Source organism: Miscanthus floridulus, chromosome 8 (genome assembly GCF_019320115.1).
Source record: "Miscanthus floridulus cultivar M001 chromosome 8, ASM1932011v1, whole genome shotgun sequence".
NCBI lineage: Eukaryota > Viridiplantae > Streptophyta > Magnoliopsida > Poales > Poaceae > Miscanthus > Miscanthus floridulus.
Window position 1 is genome coordinate 115505474 of NC_089587.1, and position 18730 is coordinate 115524203.

General features: G+C 46.4%; 1 protein-coding gene across 1 annotated transcript; it reads right to left on the reverse strand.

Moving 5' to 3' along the window:
- Positions 1–524: 524 nt before the first annotated feature.
- LOC136473326 (chromatin remodeling protein EBS-like) lies at positions 525–5478 on the reverse strand. The gene is made up of 5 exons (XM_066470988.1): positions 5204–5478; positions 4777–5119; positions 4603–4671; positions 2015–2153; positions 525–904 (listed from the first exon to the last, which is right to left on the reverse strand). The coding sequence occupies exons 1-5, from the start codon at positions 5274–5276 to the stop codon at positions 878–880; spliced, it is 651 nt and encodes a 216-aa protein (XP_066327085.1). The 5' UTR covers positions 5277–5478; the 3' UTR covers positions 525–877.
- Positions 5479–18730: the final 13252 nt, after the last annotated feature.

Consider the following 18730-nt stretch of genomic DNA (forward strand, 5'->3'; position numbering starts at 1 on the left):
AGTTTATTAAAGCAAAATTTTAATTATTTAAGCAACTTCACAAATATAAAATCACAAAACACCTTAGTTGATATTGATATTAACATTTCATGCAACATATGAAACATATAAATGTCATAATTGAAACATGAGTACATTTATGACTTAATGCTTGTTGGTTATGCTTAATGATGCTCATGATCAAGTTTTCATTGCATTTAAACAGCTAGGATGTTACATAGGCGCGACTCCAGCGGCACAGCCTGGCATCGCGGAGACGAGCGAGGGCCCTAGGGCGGAGGTGTTCGCCGCTGGAGAAGGCTAGCGGCGGCAAGTGGTAGGAAACGCTGCGACAGCCGTGCTAGTTGAGAATGTTGCTGTCTTTTATTATTATTATTTTGAGAAACGGTGAAAGAACGAAGATTTTAGGCCGGTAGTGCAGAGGCCCAAGAAGCGCGGTGCAGGCGCCTGCAGTTGTTTGCTCAATCAAACAAATGGCAGCTTTGAATCGAGCCCAGCACTGAGCTGGCAAAAGCAAATTACAGTACAGTACCACTGACCAATGACAATCGATGATGCGGCCACAGCAACAATGTACATGTATCAACAACCGCATGACTTGCATTATCAGACACAAGGGGGTATGTTGAGTCAACACAGCGCATTAACAACGGCTAAGCTGACCAAGTCAACACAACGACTGTTCTTTCTTCTTTTGCCCCTTACCAACAACTACATGCCATGTCACACTGGCTACATCGAACAAAACCGTTCCCCTAACAGCAAACACTAGGTTCTAGTGCACTGTACACATCTGCTCTCACCACAGCGAAAGGGCTGATTCACCACAGAAGCAGCACATCACCCCTTACCCATGGATGTTGGCACTAAAGAGTTGTCACCTCCTCTGCCTTTTTGATTCAGCCTGCAATTGGCAAGCAGCCACAAGGGAACAAACATATATCAGCAAAACGGTGATAGAAAGCCAGATGTTTTCTTTTGTGGTTCAATTAACAATATGCCCTGTGCGCCAGTGCCTACTAAAATCGTAGCAAATAAAATACATTTATATTGCTGTGTTAATCTAGTTACATAGGCTGGTTGGTGGCAGACAGAGCAAATTACAGATTCACTGCCTTTTTTCCCCCTTTATGCACACTATAGCTTAAAAGAAAAATAAACGGACTTGCTCTAGTATCAGTCCAATAATCAGCCACACCTACGCCAACAATACATAAAGTTTAGGTCCAGATTATGGAGTTAAGTTGAAAAGTGTTTATATTCATGACGCACAAGCAACAGCAGCCTAGATATATAATCTTCTAAAAACAGCATGAAGCTCCACTCCATGAAGGCTCAGAAATAAGCATAGTGAAGGTTTTGGTGGAAATCATGGGGCAAAGTGTTCATTAGTGTCTGAATATATAAATATAAATATTCATGAGGAGCAAGCAACAACAGCCTGGATATCTAATAATCTAAAGCATCTTTTTCCAAAAAATTCATAAAGCTCCAACCCATGAAAGCTTAGAAATAAGCATACATCAAAATTTTGGTAGAAATTAGGGAGTAAGAAATATTCATGATGTACAAGCAACAACCTACATATCTAAAGCATCTTCCAAAAAATTGCATAAAAAACCAATCCATGAAGGCCTAGGAATAAGCATGCATCTGCGTTCCGGTAGAAATTGTGGAGTAAGGTTGAATAATGTCTGAATACATCGACTTTCACGAGGCATAAGCGACCTAGATATTTACAACATCTTTCTAAAAGCTGCATGCATGGTACAAACTAAAGATTATGTTTTGGGTGATTTCATCAGAGCAAATAGAGAAATGAGAAATGCCTTCTTGGATGTTTGCTAAGTCATTACAACAGGATGAACATGAAATTGTTGGGAAACAATGCCGACATCTCAAAGAACTCCAAAAAAAATTGAACCAAATAACCTAGAGACACAAAAGATTAAGATTAACTATTTGGAAAAAAGAAAATACATAAAAGCATATAAAAAATAAACAATTAACTTACCTTGGGCTCAGAATTTGGTGAAGTGGCATATGCATTTGAAAGTCTCTTTGAACCATTCTCTTTCAAACAGTCTGAGCAAACAAAGTGATCTAGCTTTTTGGCCTGTTCAATGGTCATAGACATGCAAGATGGATGGAACCTGCATATCATAGGACATGAACGAGGTAGGAACACAGTAACATATGTTAATAGAACAGTAATGGCAGCATAATAAGTACAGAGAAAAGTAAATGTTTTAGATTCAGAAAACTAATATCTTTAGGTTTATTTGCAAGTTCCTGAGTCCTGACACCTCAAATATCCTCTGGAAGGAAATCCAGACAGATTTTCAAATTTATTTTAAAAAGGTTAGGTGATATGACAAGCAAGGTCAACACATATAGCTTCAATAACATGCATGCCATGGTTTCAAAGGCGACTAGGCATCCAGGTGAGTGTTGGGTCCGCATGGACACCAAGGTGGCGCCTAGGCAACAAGGCACCACTGTTCCCCAAGGCAAGCTGGGTACGCCTAGGCGACGCCTTTGAAACAGAGATGGATGCAGATTTTGCACTTCTATAGTTCTATTGTGACGAACATATATGATTCCCATAGGATAACAGTTTTTTTTATTCAAGTTAATGGCACCTAAACTCTTAAAGCACTACTGTCACTGAAGATTCAAAACAGATGGGGTATAAACATCATGAATGAAACATGAAAAAATCTACAGGTTAATAGGTTATGACAATTCTCTTAATACAGCTATAAAAATCTAAATATACTGGCACACAATCCTGAATCCTCTAGCACCCAATTGTATAAAGTGTCATGTATAAGATTATGAATTTTAGATTAAATGGTTATCCTTCAAGACAAAAGCAAAAGTTCAATTCCTAAACTATCCTATTTGGGACCATATAGAGGGAGAGACATTTTTCCTAACATCTACCGATTGGCTGTTTGGATTTGAGCATCTACCGATTGCAACCAACAAGCAGCTGGGCTATCAAAGTGCATTTTACCCAAACCCAAACAGAGTTGTCAACCCCATACATAGTATTTCTCACAACACGATTGTCAGATACATGGGTTCTCGCCGTCGAATTTGGGAAACTAGAGCTTAGGTAGGTGGCCAGTCACCAGTGGGATAGTGCAATGTGGACGATGGCGAATGCGGCAAACGTCAAACCATAACAGGACGAGGAGAGGAATTAGGAAGAGGAAGCGAGGGTGTACCATTAACCGGGACATGGGTCCAGGTCGTATCCCATCTTCCTTTCCCACACGCGAAGAAGCAACACTGCCCGATCTCCTTCACCAAGTGCGATCGCGTGTGCCGGAACCAGAGGCGGAGCTCGCCCGCATGGCCACACGCGCCAAGGCCGGGGGCAAAGCTTGCCTGCACGGCCGCACATGCCAAGGACGAGGCCGAGCCCGGCCACACCAAGGGCAGAGCCAGATCTCACCGGGGCCAGCCGCACTCTTCTTCCTCCCCTCCTCCGCAGGCAGGCACAGGCAAGCTCAGCCACGCTCTCCTTCCTCCTCTCCTCCGCCAGACTTCGCCGGCGCCTAGTCCGCGCTCTCTTCCTTGTGCTCCTCACGCGCGCGTTCAGCGCCCGTCCGCCATTATTTTGGGGGCAAGTTGAGCACGAATCTGAAGGGGATATTCCCTAGTGGGATCGTCCTGTCCCTCTGAACCAAACAGAATAAAAGGTGGGATATCCCATTCCATCCCAGGAACCAAACACTTCCTAAATCTCCGGCTATAGCGGCCGCTACAGCCGGAGACCGCGGTTGCACAGAGCAGCGGCTAGTATAGTTGACTTTTAGTGCTATGTGATCAAAGGTGCTAATAGCCGGATTTAGCGCACGAAATCCGCTAATCAATGTGTGATTTAGCACCACTTACATTGTTGAAACTCGTCGTTCCTTACAGGACATTCATCAGAACGCTTCCAGCAGCGGGCCGAGACCTTCTCTACTGTCTACCGCAGCTACAAGAGAACCTCCTTGTTCAGCGTCATCCGATACTCCGATCCAGCTCTCCGCCTCGGCGCACAACAGCAGCAGCAACAGCTCCGCTCGGTGAGGTGCTCCGACCACTGGTGGCGTACCTCTCGTCCTCCGCTCAGCGCTTGCTGGCCGACCACCTCTGTGTCCCCAAGCCCCTGTGATGTGTGCTCGAGCTCCTATGCGATCTAGGAGCCCTGCTGCGTCATGGCCGTCTCACCCATGACGCTCTCCCCGAACACAGCCGCGAGCATGTACGACGGAGGGCACAAAGTCCTCCCTGGCATAGGTGCAGCAGAGGCCGTTTTGCAGCAGAGAGTGAGTAGTGGAAAGTGAGAGAGGCAGAGTGCAGGCAAGACAGAGTTGGGCTAGGAAACAGATAAAAGGTGTGAGCGTCAGTGAGAACTTGTGAACTTGAGCACACTGTGTTGTAGTGGGGATAATAGTGGCGATTAGCAGCTATGGCAGCTCGGTGATGATGCCACTAAACTCAATATACGGAGATTTAAAACATTGCTTTGTACAAGCACAGAATAGACGGAACAAACGCAAATATCAGTGAAATGTAAATTGCAAATCATTGAGACAAATGTACCAGTCCTTGCAAGCATCGCACTGCACCATGAGGTCATCGGGGTTGTATGGCATCTCACATTTGCAATACCTTGAGAGAAAAATACACACACCCAAATTATCACAAGCAGGCTCAAAACGCATGCACAGAAAAGGAACAGTCAATCAACAATGAAAGGATTAAGGAGCTCCGTACACTGCCACGCGGTCAGGGGTGAACGAACCAGTGGCCGCCTTATACTCGAATCGGCAGAAGAAGTCCTCAGGCCCGACATTGTCAAGCTTGGTGTAGTTCTTGAAAGAGTGGACAACACACTTCCCCTCAATGGTGTGTGCGCTCTGCAGGTCGAAATGGTCGGAGAGGAATAGCTCCTTAGCGCCGTGGAATTGCCGGCGGCCGCCCTTGGACTCCTCGGGGCGGTAGTACCAGCGCACCCGCACCCGCACGCTGCCGCGCCCGTCGGCCTCCATCTTCTCCACCCGCGCCACATACGGCTGGTTGTCCGAGTCCGACGCCCGCATCAGCACGCAGTCGCCCACTTCCCGGCACAGACATTGCAGCAGCATCAGATACCTCTCGCAGGAAAAACAGATACAACCGGATCGGGGGTGCGGGAAATTACCATGGACGACCTTGTTAGTGCCGCGGACGGTGTACGAATCCACGTCCTTCTTTCCCTGCTTCGTCTTCGCCATGGCCGTGGAGCGAGGACCGATTTGGAGGGGTAGAAACCCTAGCAAGAGGAGAAACAGAAACCCTAGCAAGAGGAGAAAAGGGGACCCGAGCAGAAGAGTGGTTGCTGCTGGGGGCGGAGCGGGGAGAAGGGGGAAAGCAGTTTAGGGGGACATCAGCGTCTCCAGCACTAAATCCACTCTCAATCTCAATTTTATTTTCTTGAACTTCACTAGAGCGTGCGCGTGCAGAAAATCCAATTTCCTGCTGCACACTCCAGTTTGGAAAAGAAATTATTTTGGCTGCCAAACAAAAAAGGAAAAAAATGACCCCCTGCCTCGGACGCCCTCGCCCCCGTCGCCGTCTACCGCCCCACCGCGGGCGCTAGGGTGTGGCAAAACCGTCCAAAATAGCATGCTTCCAGAGACGCTCGTCTCCCATCAGACACTAAGCACCCTGAAAGTAAGCTATATCGGATGGGTCCGTCGAGCACACCCCAAGAAAAACTCAAATAATTCACGTTTTTCCTTCAGGATCCAATAATGAGAACGAGTTTACAATACTTAGTCTATTTCATACAACAAGACTTCTTAGAAATACATTATTATAATACCAAGTTCAGAGTGCGGAATTTAAACAATAGAATTACAATAAACATCTACGGTAAGATACAAGGATTCGTCTGTGCCCACCAGAAGAATCCTTCTCACAAAAGCCATTTCTCAAGCTGCACCTGCAACAGGGGTAAATAAACCCTGAGTACACAACTGTCGATGTTTCACCACCGATAGCCTGCCACGGGGATACCCGAGGCAGTATGTTCGGGCTTCAGCGTATGCGGAACTCGACGGTGAACGCGAGAGACAGTCGATTTATCCTGGTTCAGGCCCTCAACTATAGTCGAGTAACAACCCTACGTCCAGCCGACGTTAGCCTCTGCGTTGGATTGATTATGAAGTATCGTGTTGTACAATTGTTCTCCCTTAGGAGCCCTGTCCTCCTTTATATAGTTAGGAGGCCAGAGTCCTAATCGGTTTACAATGAGATTTCCTAGTAGGATTACTGAATAGTACTACTACTAAGATTACATGGGAAGAATCCTAGTTGCACTAGATCTTCTCTCTCCCTTGCAGGGTATCCTGTGGGTCCCGCATCGACAAGCCCCCGAGCACTTCATGGTTGAGCTCCAAAAGTCTTGTTTTGCTCCTTCAAGTCTTGTTGAGTAGGAACAAATGTCATCCGAGTGCTTTCTGGAGTGAAACCTTGTAGCGCTTCTTAGAGTGGTGAGTGCTTTTTTGAAGAAAAAGTACATCCATCTGGTTGTAGCCCCCGAGCCTCTTGCTATTTGGAACAAGGAGCTGGAGGATCTTGTCTTGAAGTTGCTCTGTTTGTTCGTTGAAGTTTTATCGAAAAGAACTCGAATATGGCTCGTTCCGGGTTCTTTTTGTCGGAATGTCTTGAAGTGGTCCGCGTTGAGGAAGTCTTTTGGTAACGTGCGCTTTTTCGGAGAAAAAGTGCACTCACTGAGTGTAGCCCCCGAGCCTCTTGCTATTTGGAACAAAAAGTTGGAGGGTCTTGAATCTTTATGTTGTTTGAAAATTTGTGTTCTGAAGTAGTCCCTGAGAGTTGGATTATGTCATCATTTGAGTAGTTTTGCGGCATCTTTCCGAAGCAGCCCTTTAGTCTTGGATTAAACCATCATCCGAGTAGTTTCGCAGCATGCAGCTTCCGAGCGTATATCCTTGTTGTTTTGTTCAGGAAGAACTCGGGCGCGAGGTCTTGGCGTATTCTTTGATGGTCTGCTGTTGTCAGATGTAGTTGTATGGTGGTAGTTGAGTGTAAATGCCTTTTGTTCATGGGTTGTACTGTACTGGTATATTCTTCCGAATATGCCCGTCTTCGAGTACTGTTCCCTCTTGCTTGAGTCATCCATTATTGAGTCCTGTCTTTTCACTGTGTCCTTGGTTAGTCTTATTTCGTTGGTACTCCTAGTCCATGTGCGCCGCTCATTTGATCTATAAATACTGTCCCGGAGTGCTTGTTTTCATCCATTGGACATTCTGTTGAAACTTTCGTGGTCATGAACATGGTAGTTTGTGAAGTAGAGCAGCCCCCGGGCATATTTTGTAGTTCCTGTGTGTCTTGTCGTAGCTGGAGGAAGTCTTGTGATAGGGATTAGAGGTAGGCTAATCCCGCGACAACATTGTGCCAGGATGTACGTGGCGGTAGTTGGAGGAAGTCTTGTGATGTGGGCTTCGTTCCTTCATCTGGCAGTTCTGGGTTGATCCTCGTCGCCTGTCTTGAGACTGTCTGGTGCAGATCAACACCATATCCAGCATCACATCGGTCTTGGGTAGACAGATGCCTGCCGGCCTTCTCTGCTCCATGTTGTCTTGCCGTGCTGCCAATTTCCGCCTTGGGTGCACTGCGTCCGTCCTTTAAAGAAAACAGTGTAGCCGATGGCGGTTTGTCCTTTCGAGTAGCAATTTGGGACACGTAGTCGTTCCAGAGCCTAGCCGTGTCCGTGTTCATCTTTGCTACTTTGCTTTTCGTGGTGCCGAGTTCGTTGGGTCTTGTAAGATTTGTAATCTTCTATTTTTGAAGTCGCTTGTAATGGAACGAATCTTGTCTTCTGAGTTGTCCTTTACTTTTCTGCTGTGATCCCTGTCATTCATGGGATTACCGAGTTCTTTCCTAAATAACCGGGTTCTTTTGTTCCTTGCGAGGTAGTTCTTTCTTTCTTCTTGGTTTGACGAGTTGTTCTTGTGATGATCTGATAACCCTGCCGTGGTGCTAGACGGATAAGTCTGAAATCTGCCCGTTGGTTTGTACCGTTGTGTGGATTTGTGCCCTCTGTCGTTTTAGCTACGTCGATAAATGGACCGTTGCGTTCTCACACTGTGTTTTAACGGGCCTTGTGGGCCGTTCTTATTACTGAGAAATCTATTTAAAGACCTTTTATCTTCCTTACCTTTGCTGCCCAGCTCTTGCCTTTAAACCCTAGCTTTTAGAAATCTGTCGCCGTCATCGTCGTTGTCACCCGAGCTCCACCATCCTAGCTTCTTCTTCCCCAGTGCCTTTTTGCTTCCGCTAGTTCATGGGAAAAAAGAAAACCGCAAGCAAGTCCCAGGCGACCTTCGTGGACGAGGAGTCATCCCTTTCTTTGATCGAAAACCAGGAATTCGTGGCCATGAGGGCTGCTTAGAAGGTTTGGCCGGCTCCAACAACAAGCGAAGATCAGCTGCGCGAGCTCATCAACGATGGCTTGATCCAAAGCAAAGTCATCGCTAAATGGAGAGTTCCGGGCGAGCATCGGGTTCCAGCTTCAGGTCCTGGTGAGATTGTCCTCTTCGTTTCCTTTGTCCGCGCTGGACTTTGCCTTCCTGCTTCCGCCTTCCTTCATCAGTTTCTTGGTTATTTTGGGGTTAGTCTGAACCACCTAACCCCTAATGTCGTTCTCCATCTTTCCGTTTTCGTTCATCTTTGTGAAGCTTTCCTTGGAATCCCTCCTTCTCTATCTCTTTTTCGCCTTTTCTTCCGTCTGAAACCCCAACCCCGCCGCGAAGAAACCAGCGTTCTTGGCGGTTGCGGGATTCAGTTTCGCCAGGGTCTTAAGATTAAGTTTTTTGACTATGACCTGGTCGATTCTGTAAAAGATTGGCGTGCCGAGTGGTTTTACGCTGCCAATTTGATCCCTTCCCTTGTCGTCCACTCTAGATCTGGTCCTATGGTGAATGACCGATGGGACAAGAAACTTGAGTCACCTGCTGAGATTCAAGTGATCCAGCCACTCCTTGATAGGATTAGTATGCTGAAACAGCAGGGTTTAACCGGCTTCGGTATTGTTTCGAGCTTTCTTCGCCGCCGAGTTCAGCCTTTGAAAGAGCAGGAGCACCTTGGCTTCGAGTATTCTGGGGCCGAGGATCCTTCACGCATGGTCCCAGCTCTTGAGCTGACCGGTGAGGAGGTACTCGAGCATCTCCAGAAGATGCTGAAAGGAGTGAACGTTATTCCTCCTGCTGTTTTCGAGTTCTCTGCCAACAACCCACCCCCAGCTGTGAGTTGTCTATCTCTTTGTTTGGGTACTTTATGTACTCTCGCTGCATCCATTTTTGCTTAGCTTTTCCTTATCTTGGTGTTTTATCCTTTTTCGCAGGAGCTTGAGCGGAACTTTATCGACCTAATCCCTCTTGATGTTCTCCCCGCCGCGGCGGAGTTTGGGGAAAAACTTGCTGGAAATTCTACAACTAGTAAGTCCCAAACCTCTACAGCCCTTCCTGGGGTTTCTTCCAGATTTGTTGATGTATATGAAGAATATGTTCCTCGTCTAGTCCCTCGCGGTCCTCGTAGTGTCTCGAAGAGGGGGCGAACGGATGGGTCTTCATCTGGCCTGCCTGTCTCCAAAAAGCCTCGCAAACCAAGTACTCCCTCAGGTACTCCAGTTGTTGCTAGCATGCTCTTAGGTGAGCACATTTAATACTCTTTGTTCCTTTGTTTTCCTGTTTCTCTCTTGAACCGAGTACTTTTTATTCTTTTTTCAGCAGGTGCTCTGGTTTCCTTGGCTGAGGAAGAGGAGGATGATGAAGTACCCCTCATCATGCGGCGGTGAGTTGTTTTTCATATTCCTGTTGCATTGAATTTCTCTTCTTTGTCTTGACTTTTAGTCTTGAACTTTTTTGAAGTAGTCGAACGTCGGGTATGAGTTCTTCTGAGGCTCCTGCGCCGACTTCTTCTGAAGCTCCGGTGTTGAGTTCTTTGGTAGCCTCGGTACCTAGCTCTACCGCTCCTCTAGTGCAGAGTTCTTCCGCGGCTCCAGCCCCGGCTTCTTCCGTGGCTGCGTTATCTGCTATCCCGCTCCCGTCGCCGGGTGGCGAGGATGTTTTCGCCGTCGTGGTTCCCCCTACGAGGCCTTCTTTTGGTTTCGTGAAGAAGAAAGTGGTTGGGTGAGTAGATTCTGGCTTCATCTTTTTTGCTTTTATCTTCCTTCTTCTGGTTCTCACCGGTGCTTCCTTTTATCAATTTTCAGTGTTTCGCCTTCTTTCGTTTCTTCATCGACTTCTTCTCAGCCTTCCGCCGTGCCATCGAGTTCTGAGCCTCAGGACTCACAACATACTGTTGATGAAGTTGCTGGGGGGCTCTAGAGCTGCCTGGCGAAGCTGCAGACTTGGCCGCCCCGGAGGTGACCGTAGCCGTCACGCCGGGTCCTTCTGAGGGTTTGGCTCCAGCTTTCCTAGAGGTTGCTTTGGTCATTCCTTCTTCATCCCAGCCGGCCTCTCCTTTCCCTTCTCTTGCTTCCGGCGGTCCTTCTTTTCCCGGTGACGTGGTGCAACAGTTCGATGCCACCCATCGGTTATCGGAGCTGACCGCAGCCTGGGGGAGCTTGTCGACCCTCGCAACTTCTTTTGGTGAAAAACTCCAGGTAAGTTTTACTGCCACTCCTCTTTTGCATGCTCGTTTTTCTTCTGTCCTTACGCCTTGATTTCTCTTTGTCTCTTTTTGCTCAGTCTTTCTCTCGTGATCATTCTGGCTTCTTTTTCTCATCTGAAAATGAGAGAAAGTTGTCTTCTGAGGTGAACGCTCTGAAAGCCGATCTTGACCTCCTCCGGGCTGAGTTGGAGACGGAGCGTCAAATGCACCAAAAGGAAGAGAAGACCTTTCGTGCCCGGGTGGTAGAGACGGAGAAGCAGAGGGATGCCGCGGTGGAATCTACGAAGAAAGAATGCAAAGGTGCCGCGGGTTCTGCTTGTTTCTTCTTGTATTTTGACTCCTTTTTCGCTGACTTGTTTTTCGGTGTCTTGTCTAGCTCTCCGAGCTGAAAAGCAGAAGCTCTCGGAGAGTATCGATAAAATGAAGGCTCTTGTCCGCTCTAGTCATAACAAGGCTGAGGAGGTAATTACTCATGATAAGGAAGAACTCGCCCTTGCTAAGCTGATTAGGCGTGGAGCTGACAGAGATCTTGTGCAGGCCCAAAGAACTATTGAAGACTTGTCCGGGAAGCTGGCGACGGCTACTGAAAATTGGAACGTTTTGTGGAAATCTTTTCGTTCAGTAGCTGATGTTCTTCGGACTCCAGCGGATGACGGGCAATCTTGGGCTCAGTTCATTCCTCGGATTCTGGCTCGTTTCCAAGAGTTCGCGAAGAAGTGCGCTCAAGTATGTACCAAGAATGTGCTGGCCCAGGTCCGGGTTCTTTCTCCAGTGGCGCCTCTGTCCAAGATAGCAGAGGAAGCTGATAGTCAAGAATACCTTGATGCCGTTGAGAGGATGGAGCCCGAGGTCGAAGATTTAGCCAGTAGGGTTGTAGACAGTCTTAATATTGATATTTCCCTTCCTGATGACAATGCTTGATCCAATTGACCAGCCTCTTGTAATATTATACTCCTCTTTAAATGAAGATTCTTTGTTTTCGTTGATGTATTCTTTGCTCGGGTGTGGTTGGAGTCACTTGACTTGCTGAGTACTTTGTCCCATTTTCGTCTCTGCTCTGTAAACAACTCTGTGCGTTATCTTGACGAAATCCCTCGATTTGTCGAGTACTTTTCTTCTCTTCCTCTTTCGTGACCCATCGAGTGCTTTGTCCGCGTTATGCCTTGTTAGATGTAGATCTTTGTGTTGACAACCTTTCGTCTGCGCTATGTAAAACGACTCAGCATGGAATGTTGCTTTGACAAACTTCGGCATCCGAGTGCTTTTTTAAGTGGACGACTCGGCATGGAATGTTGCTTTGACAAACTTTGGCATCCGAGTGCTTTTTTGAGTGGCGCTTGTGTTTTTCTGAGAAAAAAGTATTCCTATCTAGATGTAGCCCCCGAGCCTCTTGCTTTTCGGAACGAAGAGCTGGAGGGTCTTTTAAAGCTCAATTTCGGTCGACTAGTTTTAGGTGTTAGCTTTTAGCTACCCTCGTCGGCGGGCTCAAGCGTGTTTTCAGCTATTTTGCTCTCGGCCGGGATGCTCAGGCATGTTTTCAGCCATTTTGCTTTTGGTTTCGGGTGTTAGCTTTTAGCTACCCTCATCGGCGGGCTCAAGCGTCTTTTCAGCTATTTTGCTCTCGGTCGGGATGCTCAGGCATGTTTTCAGCCATTTTGCTTTTTGTTTCGGGTGTTAGCTTTTAGCTACCCTCATCGGCGGGCTCAAGCGTCTTTTCAGCTATTTTGCTCTCGGCCGAGATGCTCAGGCATGTTTTCAGCCATTTTGCTTTTTGTTTCGGGTGTTAGCTTTTAGCTACCCTCATCGGCGGGCTCAAGCGTCTTTTCAGCTATTTTGCTCTCAGCCGGGATGCTCAGGCATGTTTTCAGCCATTTGGCTTTTTGTTTCAGGTGTTAGCTTTTAGCTACCCTCATCGGCTGGCTCAAGCGTCTTTTCAGCTATTTTGCTCTCGGCCGGGATACTCAGGCATGTTTTCAGCCATTTTGCTTTTTATTTCATGAAAACAACTCGTTGAAAGTCATGACAAGACATGTTGTGGATGAATATCATCTTTATTGATCATGAATATAAACTAATACATATGTTGTCGAAGAATATTGTCCCTCATCGATTGTGAATGTTGGTTCCTTGTGGCTTGCACATCTGTTTTTTCTTGAGTTGTTTTTACGCATAGAATCTTCTTAGCTGGCTGATGTGCCATGTATTGCTGACTTCTCTTCTATCTTCGGTTATTAACTTGTATGTGCCTGGTCCGGTGACTTTTGTGACAATGAACGGTCCTTCCCATGGACTGAGTAGCTTATGTCGTCCGTCAGTCTTTTGTATCCTTCTTAGCACTAAGTCTCTGACTTGTAATGATCGAGGATGGGTACTCTTGTTGTAGTATCGTCTTAAACCTTATAGGTATCTGGCTGACTGGAGGGTAGCGTTTACTCTGACTTCTTCTGAGTTGTCGAGTTCTAATCTTCTTGTGTGTTCTGCTTCTCCTTCATCGTATTGTTCTATCTTTGGTGATGTCCAGATCAAGTCGGCAGGTAGTACGGCCTCTGACCTGTAAACCAGGAAGAAGGGTGAGTAGCCTGTTGCTCTGCTTATTTGAGTTCATAGCCCCCATACTACTTTAGATAATTCTTCAATCCATTTGGACCCATAGTCCACTAGTTCTTCGTATAACCTTGGTTTTAATCCGGCTAGTATGAGTCCATTAGCCCTTTCTACTTGTCCGTTGGCTTCTGGATGTGCAACAGATGTGTAGTCTATGCTGAAACCACAGTCTTGTGCCCAGCTTTTGAATTCTGTAGCTGTGAAGGGAGAGCCTAGATCTGTGATGATTCGATTGGGCATGCCGAAGCGGTGCATGATGTCTTGGATGAACTCGACTGCTTTGGCTGCGCTGTATTTCGCGAGTGGTTTGTATTCAATCCACTTGGTGAACTTGTCGATCGCTACAAAGATGTACTCGAAGCCGCCTTTTGCTTTCTTCAGAGGTCCTACTTGATCCAGCCCCCAGCAGGAAAAAGGCCAAGCGGGTGGGATGCAAATAAGATTGTGAGCTGGCACATGGGCTTGTCTTGCAAACATTTGGCAACCTTTGCATTTTCTGACAAGTTCTTCTGCATCTTTCAAAGCGGTTGGCCAGTAGAATCCGGTGCGAAATGCTTTGCCAACCAGTGTCCTTGAAGCGGCATGATTTCCACAGCAACCTGAGTGTATTTCGTCTAGGATCTCTTTGCCTTCTTCAAATGAGACACATTTTAGGAGTACTCCTGATGATGCTGCTCTTCTGTAAAGTCTATCTCCTACTAGAACGTAGTTTTTGCTTCTGCGAACAACTTGGGTGGCTTCTGCTTTATCTGCTGGCAATTTATTTTCTTTGATATAGTCGATGAAAACTTGGCTCCATGAAGTGTTGATTACCAAGATCTGAACGCCTTTAGCCTGAATTTCATGGGTTATTTCACCGGGTTGTTTGATAGAGAGAACTGATAGCTCTTCTATGAATACGCCGGGTGGAACCTTCGCTTTGTCTGATCCGAGCTTGGCAAGGACATCTGCTGCGATGTTGGAATCGCGCAGGACATGTAAAATTTCTAATCCTTGAAAATGTTTTCAAGTTTCCGTATTTCAGCACAGTAAGCACCCATGTTTTCTTTTGTGCAATCCCAATCTTTGTTTACTTGGTTGATGACTACTGTTGAATCGCCATATACGAGTAATCTCTTTATTCCGAGGGTAATTGCCACTCGTAGCCCATGGATGAGGGCTTCATATTCTGCTTCGTTATTTGTAGCTTGCCATAATATCTGAAGGACGTACTTGAGTTGTTTTCCTTCTGGAGAAATGAGGAGAACGCCTGCACCGGCTCCGCCTAGTTTGAGTGACCCATCAAAGTACATCTTCCAGTGGTCAAGGATTGTATCTGATAAAGGCTATTGAATCTCTGTCCACTCAGCCACAAAATCGGCAAGGGCTTGAGATTTGATTGCTTTCCGCGGGTGAAATCGATGTTAAGGGCTCCGAGTTCAACTGCCCCCTTTGATATGCGTCCCGTCGCATCTCTGTTGTGTAAGATGTCTCCGAGCGGGAAGTCTGTCACCACGGTAATCTTGTGGCTTTCGAAATAGTGGCGAAGCTTGCGTGAGGTGATAAGTAAAGCGTACAGTAGTTTTTGTACATGCGGGTACCGGATTTTTGAATCAGATAATACTTTGCTGATGTAGTATATGGGTTGTTGTACTTTATACACGCATCCTTCTTCTTCTCTTTCTATGACTATTGTCGTGCTGACCACAGCAGTAGTCACCGCAATGTATAGCATCATATCTTCATCTTTCCTTGGGGGTGTGAGAATTGGTGAGGATGTGAGGTATGCCTTAAGTTTATTGAAAGCTTCATCGGCCTCTTTTGTCCATTCAAACTTTTCTGTCTTCTTTAGTAGTTTAAAGAAATGTAACCCCTTTTCGCCGAGTCTTGATATGAAACGGTTGAGGGCCGCCATGCATCCTGTTAGTTTCTGCACATCTTTGATACTTCTAGGTGGGCCCATCTCTGTTATAGCTCGAATTTGCTTGGTGCTGGCTTCAATCCCGCGCTGACTGACCAAAAATCCGAGTAGTTGTCCTGAGGGAACTCCGAATACACATTTATTTGGGTTCAACTTCCATCTCCATCTCTTCAAGTTCTCGAAGGTTTGCTTTAAATCTTCAATCAGAGTGTCTGGGTTCTTTGTTTTCACCACTACATCATCCACGTATGCCTCCACATTTTCACCGATTTGATCCCCAAGGCAAGTTTGGATAGCTCTTTGGTATGTGGCGCTAGCGTTCTTTAGTCCAAACGACATGGTCTTGTAACAGTAAGCACCGAACGGAGTAACGAAAGACGTCTTGCTCTGGTCTTGTTCTTTTAATGCGATCTGGTGATACCCTGAATAGCAATCGAGAAAGGATAATAGTGCAGACCCTGCTGTTGAGTCGACTATCTAGTCAATGCGTGGTAGCCCGAACGGATCTTTTGGGCAATGTTTGTTGAGATCTGTGTAGTCGACGCACATGCGCCACTCGTCTGTGTTCTTCTTCTACATAAGGACCAGGTTAGCCAGCCAGTCTGGATGAAGGATTTCTCTGATGAATCCGGCTGCCATCAGTTTTGTGATTTCCTTTTTAATCGCTGCCTTTTTGTCGGGTGAGAATCGTCGTAGTCGTTGCTTTACAGGCTTGGAGCTTTCATTAACATCAATTCTGTGCTCAGCCAACTCTCTTGGGACACCTGGCATGTCGACCGGCTTCCAAGCGAAGATATCTTTGTTGTCCCGAAGAAAGTTGGTGAGCGCGAGTTCCTATTTTACCGAGAGGTGAGCACTGATGGTTGCTGTCTTGGAGGTATCGCCGGTGTCCAAGTCGATTTGCTTGACGTCGGCTTCTTTTGGTGGTGCGATGATGTTGGGCTTTTTAGCCGGTATTTCTAATTCTTCTTGGCTCATCTTTGCAGCAATTGTTGCTATTTCTTTTCTTCCATTGTTGGCTTGTGCTTTGGCTGCAATTTGGATTGCCTGAACGTCGTAGTCAAAAGGATGCTTCAAATCACTTCGAAGAGAAAGGACACTGTTGGGTCCTGGCATCTTAAGCAATAAGTACGTATAATGCGGTATTGCCATGAATTTTGCCAGTGCTGGGCGTCCGAGGATTGCATGATATGACGAATCGAAGTCTGCGACTTCAAATTTGATAAACTCTATTCGGTAGCTCGAAGGAGTTCCAAAAGTAACGGGTAAAGTAACTTGTCCGAGTGGCATGGCTGCTTTGCCGGGTACTATTCCGTAGAAAGGTGTGCTTGTTGGTGTAATCATCCCGGCGAGTTGTAGTCCCATCTTCCTTAGTGTTTCCGAAAAGATGATGTTGAGTCCAGCTCCCCCGTCGATTAGTACTCTGGTGACAGTCATACCGGCAATAGTTGGGTCTAGAACTAGTGGGTAGTGGCCTGCGTTCCCTACGCTAGTCCATTGGTCTTCTCTTGAAAATTGGATTGGATATTGTGACCAATTGAGATATCTTGGTGTAGCCAGTTCTGCAGTCATGATAGTCCGTAGTGCTAGTTTTTCTTGATGTTTGCTTCTGCAATCTGGAGCCCCTGAGAAGATCACTGCTACCGTTCCCCTAGGTTTTTGGAATCCTTTGTCCTTGTGGTTGTCTTCATCTTTTTTTCTGATTGTCCTCTTTGGTGTTCTCCTTACTATCTTTTCTTGTGTATCGATCATTGAAAGTGTAGCAATTTCCGATGGTGTGTCTCCCATTAGGGTGCAATGGGCAACGTATGTTTTCAATGTCATCATATGTCTGGGTTTGGAAAACTTCTTTGATTTGTCGGCCATTGCCACGGTATTGTCTGGTCTACGTTTTCTTTCTTGATGTCTGCTATTTCAATGATTTTGCTTGTCCGGGTTGTCCTGGTTGCTTCTATCTGGGAACCTCTCTCGTGTTTTTTCTTCTGCAGTAATCATCTTTTCTACTGTTCGTCTGAACTCTTTATTGTTTCTCGAATTTTCTTTGCAGAAGTCTTGAAATTGCCACCTAGCCATGATCCCGTGAGAGAAAGCTTCAATTACTTCTCGTTCGGTGATGTCATGCACTTGAGCCCGCAGTTCGCCGAATCGTCGATAGTAATTTCTGAGACTTTCACCTCCCTTTTGCTTGAGTCCTTTCAGTTCTGCATGAGTGATCGGGTGTGTGATGATACCTACGAAATTTTCATAGAAAGCTCTTTGCAAGTCTTCCCAAGTTCTGATCGACCCTGGGTTCAATTTATCGAACCATTGGAGGGGCATCGTTTCTAGTGCCATGGGAAAGAATAGGGTCTTGATATCGTCGTCTCCTCCAGCTAGTTCAATCGATTGTGAATATATTCTGAGCCATTGCCTTGGTTCAGTTTTGCCATCGTATTTGGAGTGGTTAGATGGTTTGAACTTGTGAGGTAATCGTACCGATGCAAGCCTGTTCGCGAAACATGGGAATCTGTCATGTGTTTCGGCTTCTTTGAATTCGGATTCTGCACCTCCTTCTGGCCAACTATTGTTTTGATGGGAATAAGTCTGCGAGGTTGTCTGGGTAGGCACCCTACTCCTGGTCTTCCTTGGTTGTTCAAATTGGTGGCCTTGATTATGTTCCTTCCTACTTTCTCCGTTATGGCTTCCACCTGGCCCAAGTCTTTCGAAAGCGGACTTCCTTTGATTTTGGTCTTCTTGCCTGTGGGTTGTTGATCTGGCGGGTAGTCTTGATTGGGCTTTCTCTTCATGCGTTCTCGGGATCGCCGACCGGAACAAGTCTTGGAGCTGTTCATACTTCTCACCGGGATATGAAGTTGCCCTGAGTTCTTCTAATGCTTCTTGAATCTTATCATAGGGCGTATTCGCCGTGCGTCTTCCTTCGACTTCTCGTTGTGATTTTCTTCTATCGTATTTAGCCAACTCTGACTCGTATCTGGTCCAGGCTTCCCTGTGCTGCCTAGCACGGTGTTGGCGCCCTTGCTTCAACTTGTTTTTCCTTTCTCTGGCTTGTTTCTGACTCTCGGTTTCTCCATCGTAGCCCTGGGCAAAGGGTGATATGTTGGATTCTGATTCATCTGATGACCTGACATCGGGTGCTTCTGGTGGATTTAATGGTGACCGAGGACGTCGAACCATGAGTACTTCTCACGCGTGAGCCGTTCTATCATTGGTGTTAGTTTTCATAATGTCAGAGTTGCTGATGACTTCAGTAGATGCCTCGGTGTCACAGATCGAGTCTCCTTCTTGGTAAGGTAGAATAGATGTCGTTGTTGCCCCGACTAGTTGGGTTCCGCTATCTTCAGGAATGGGACCTGGCCATTGGACGATATAGTCTTGCGATGTTATCGTAAGCACAAGACCCTCCTGTGCTCCTGCCAGTGGTATCCCAAGCATTGGATTGAAAGACCTTTCGATCTGTTCCTGATAGGTTTTTACTGTGTTGTCGAGCCCAAATGGAAAAGAACTCGACTTTTTGAAAGAACTCTGAGGGTAATCTGAGTTGTTTTG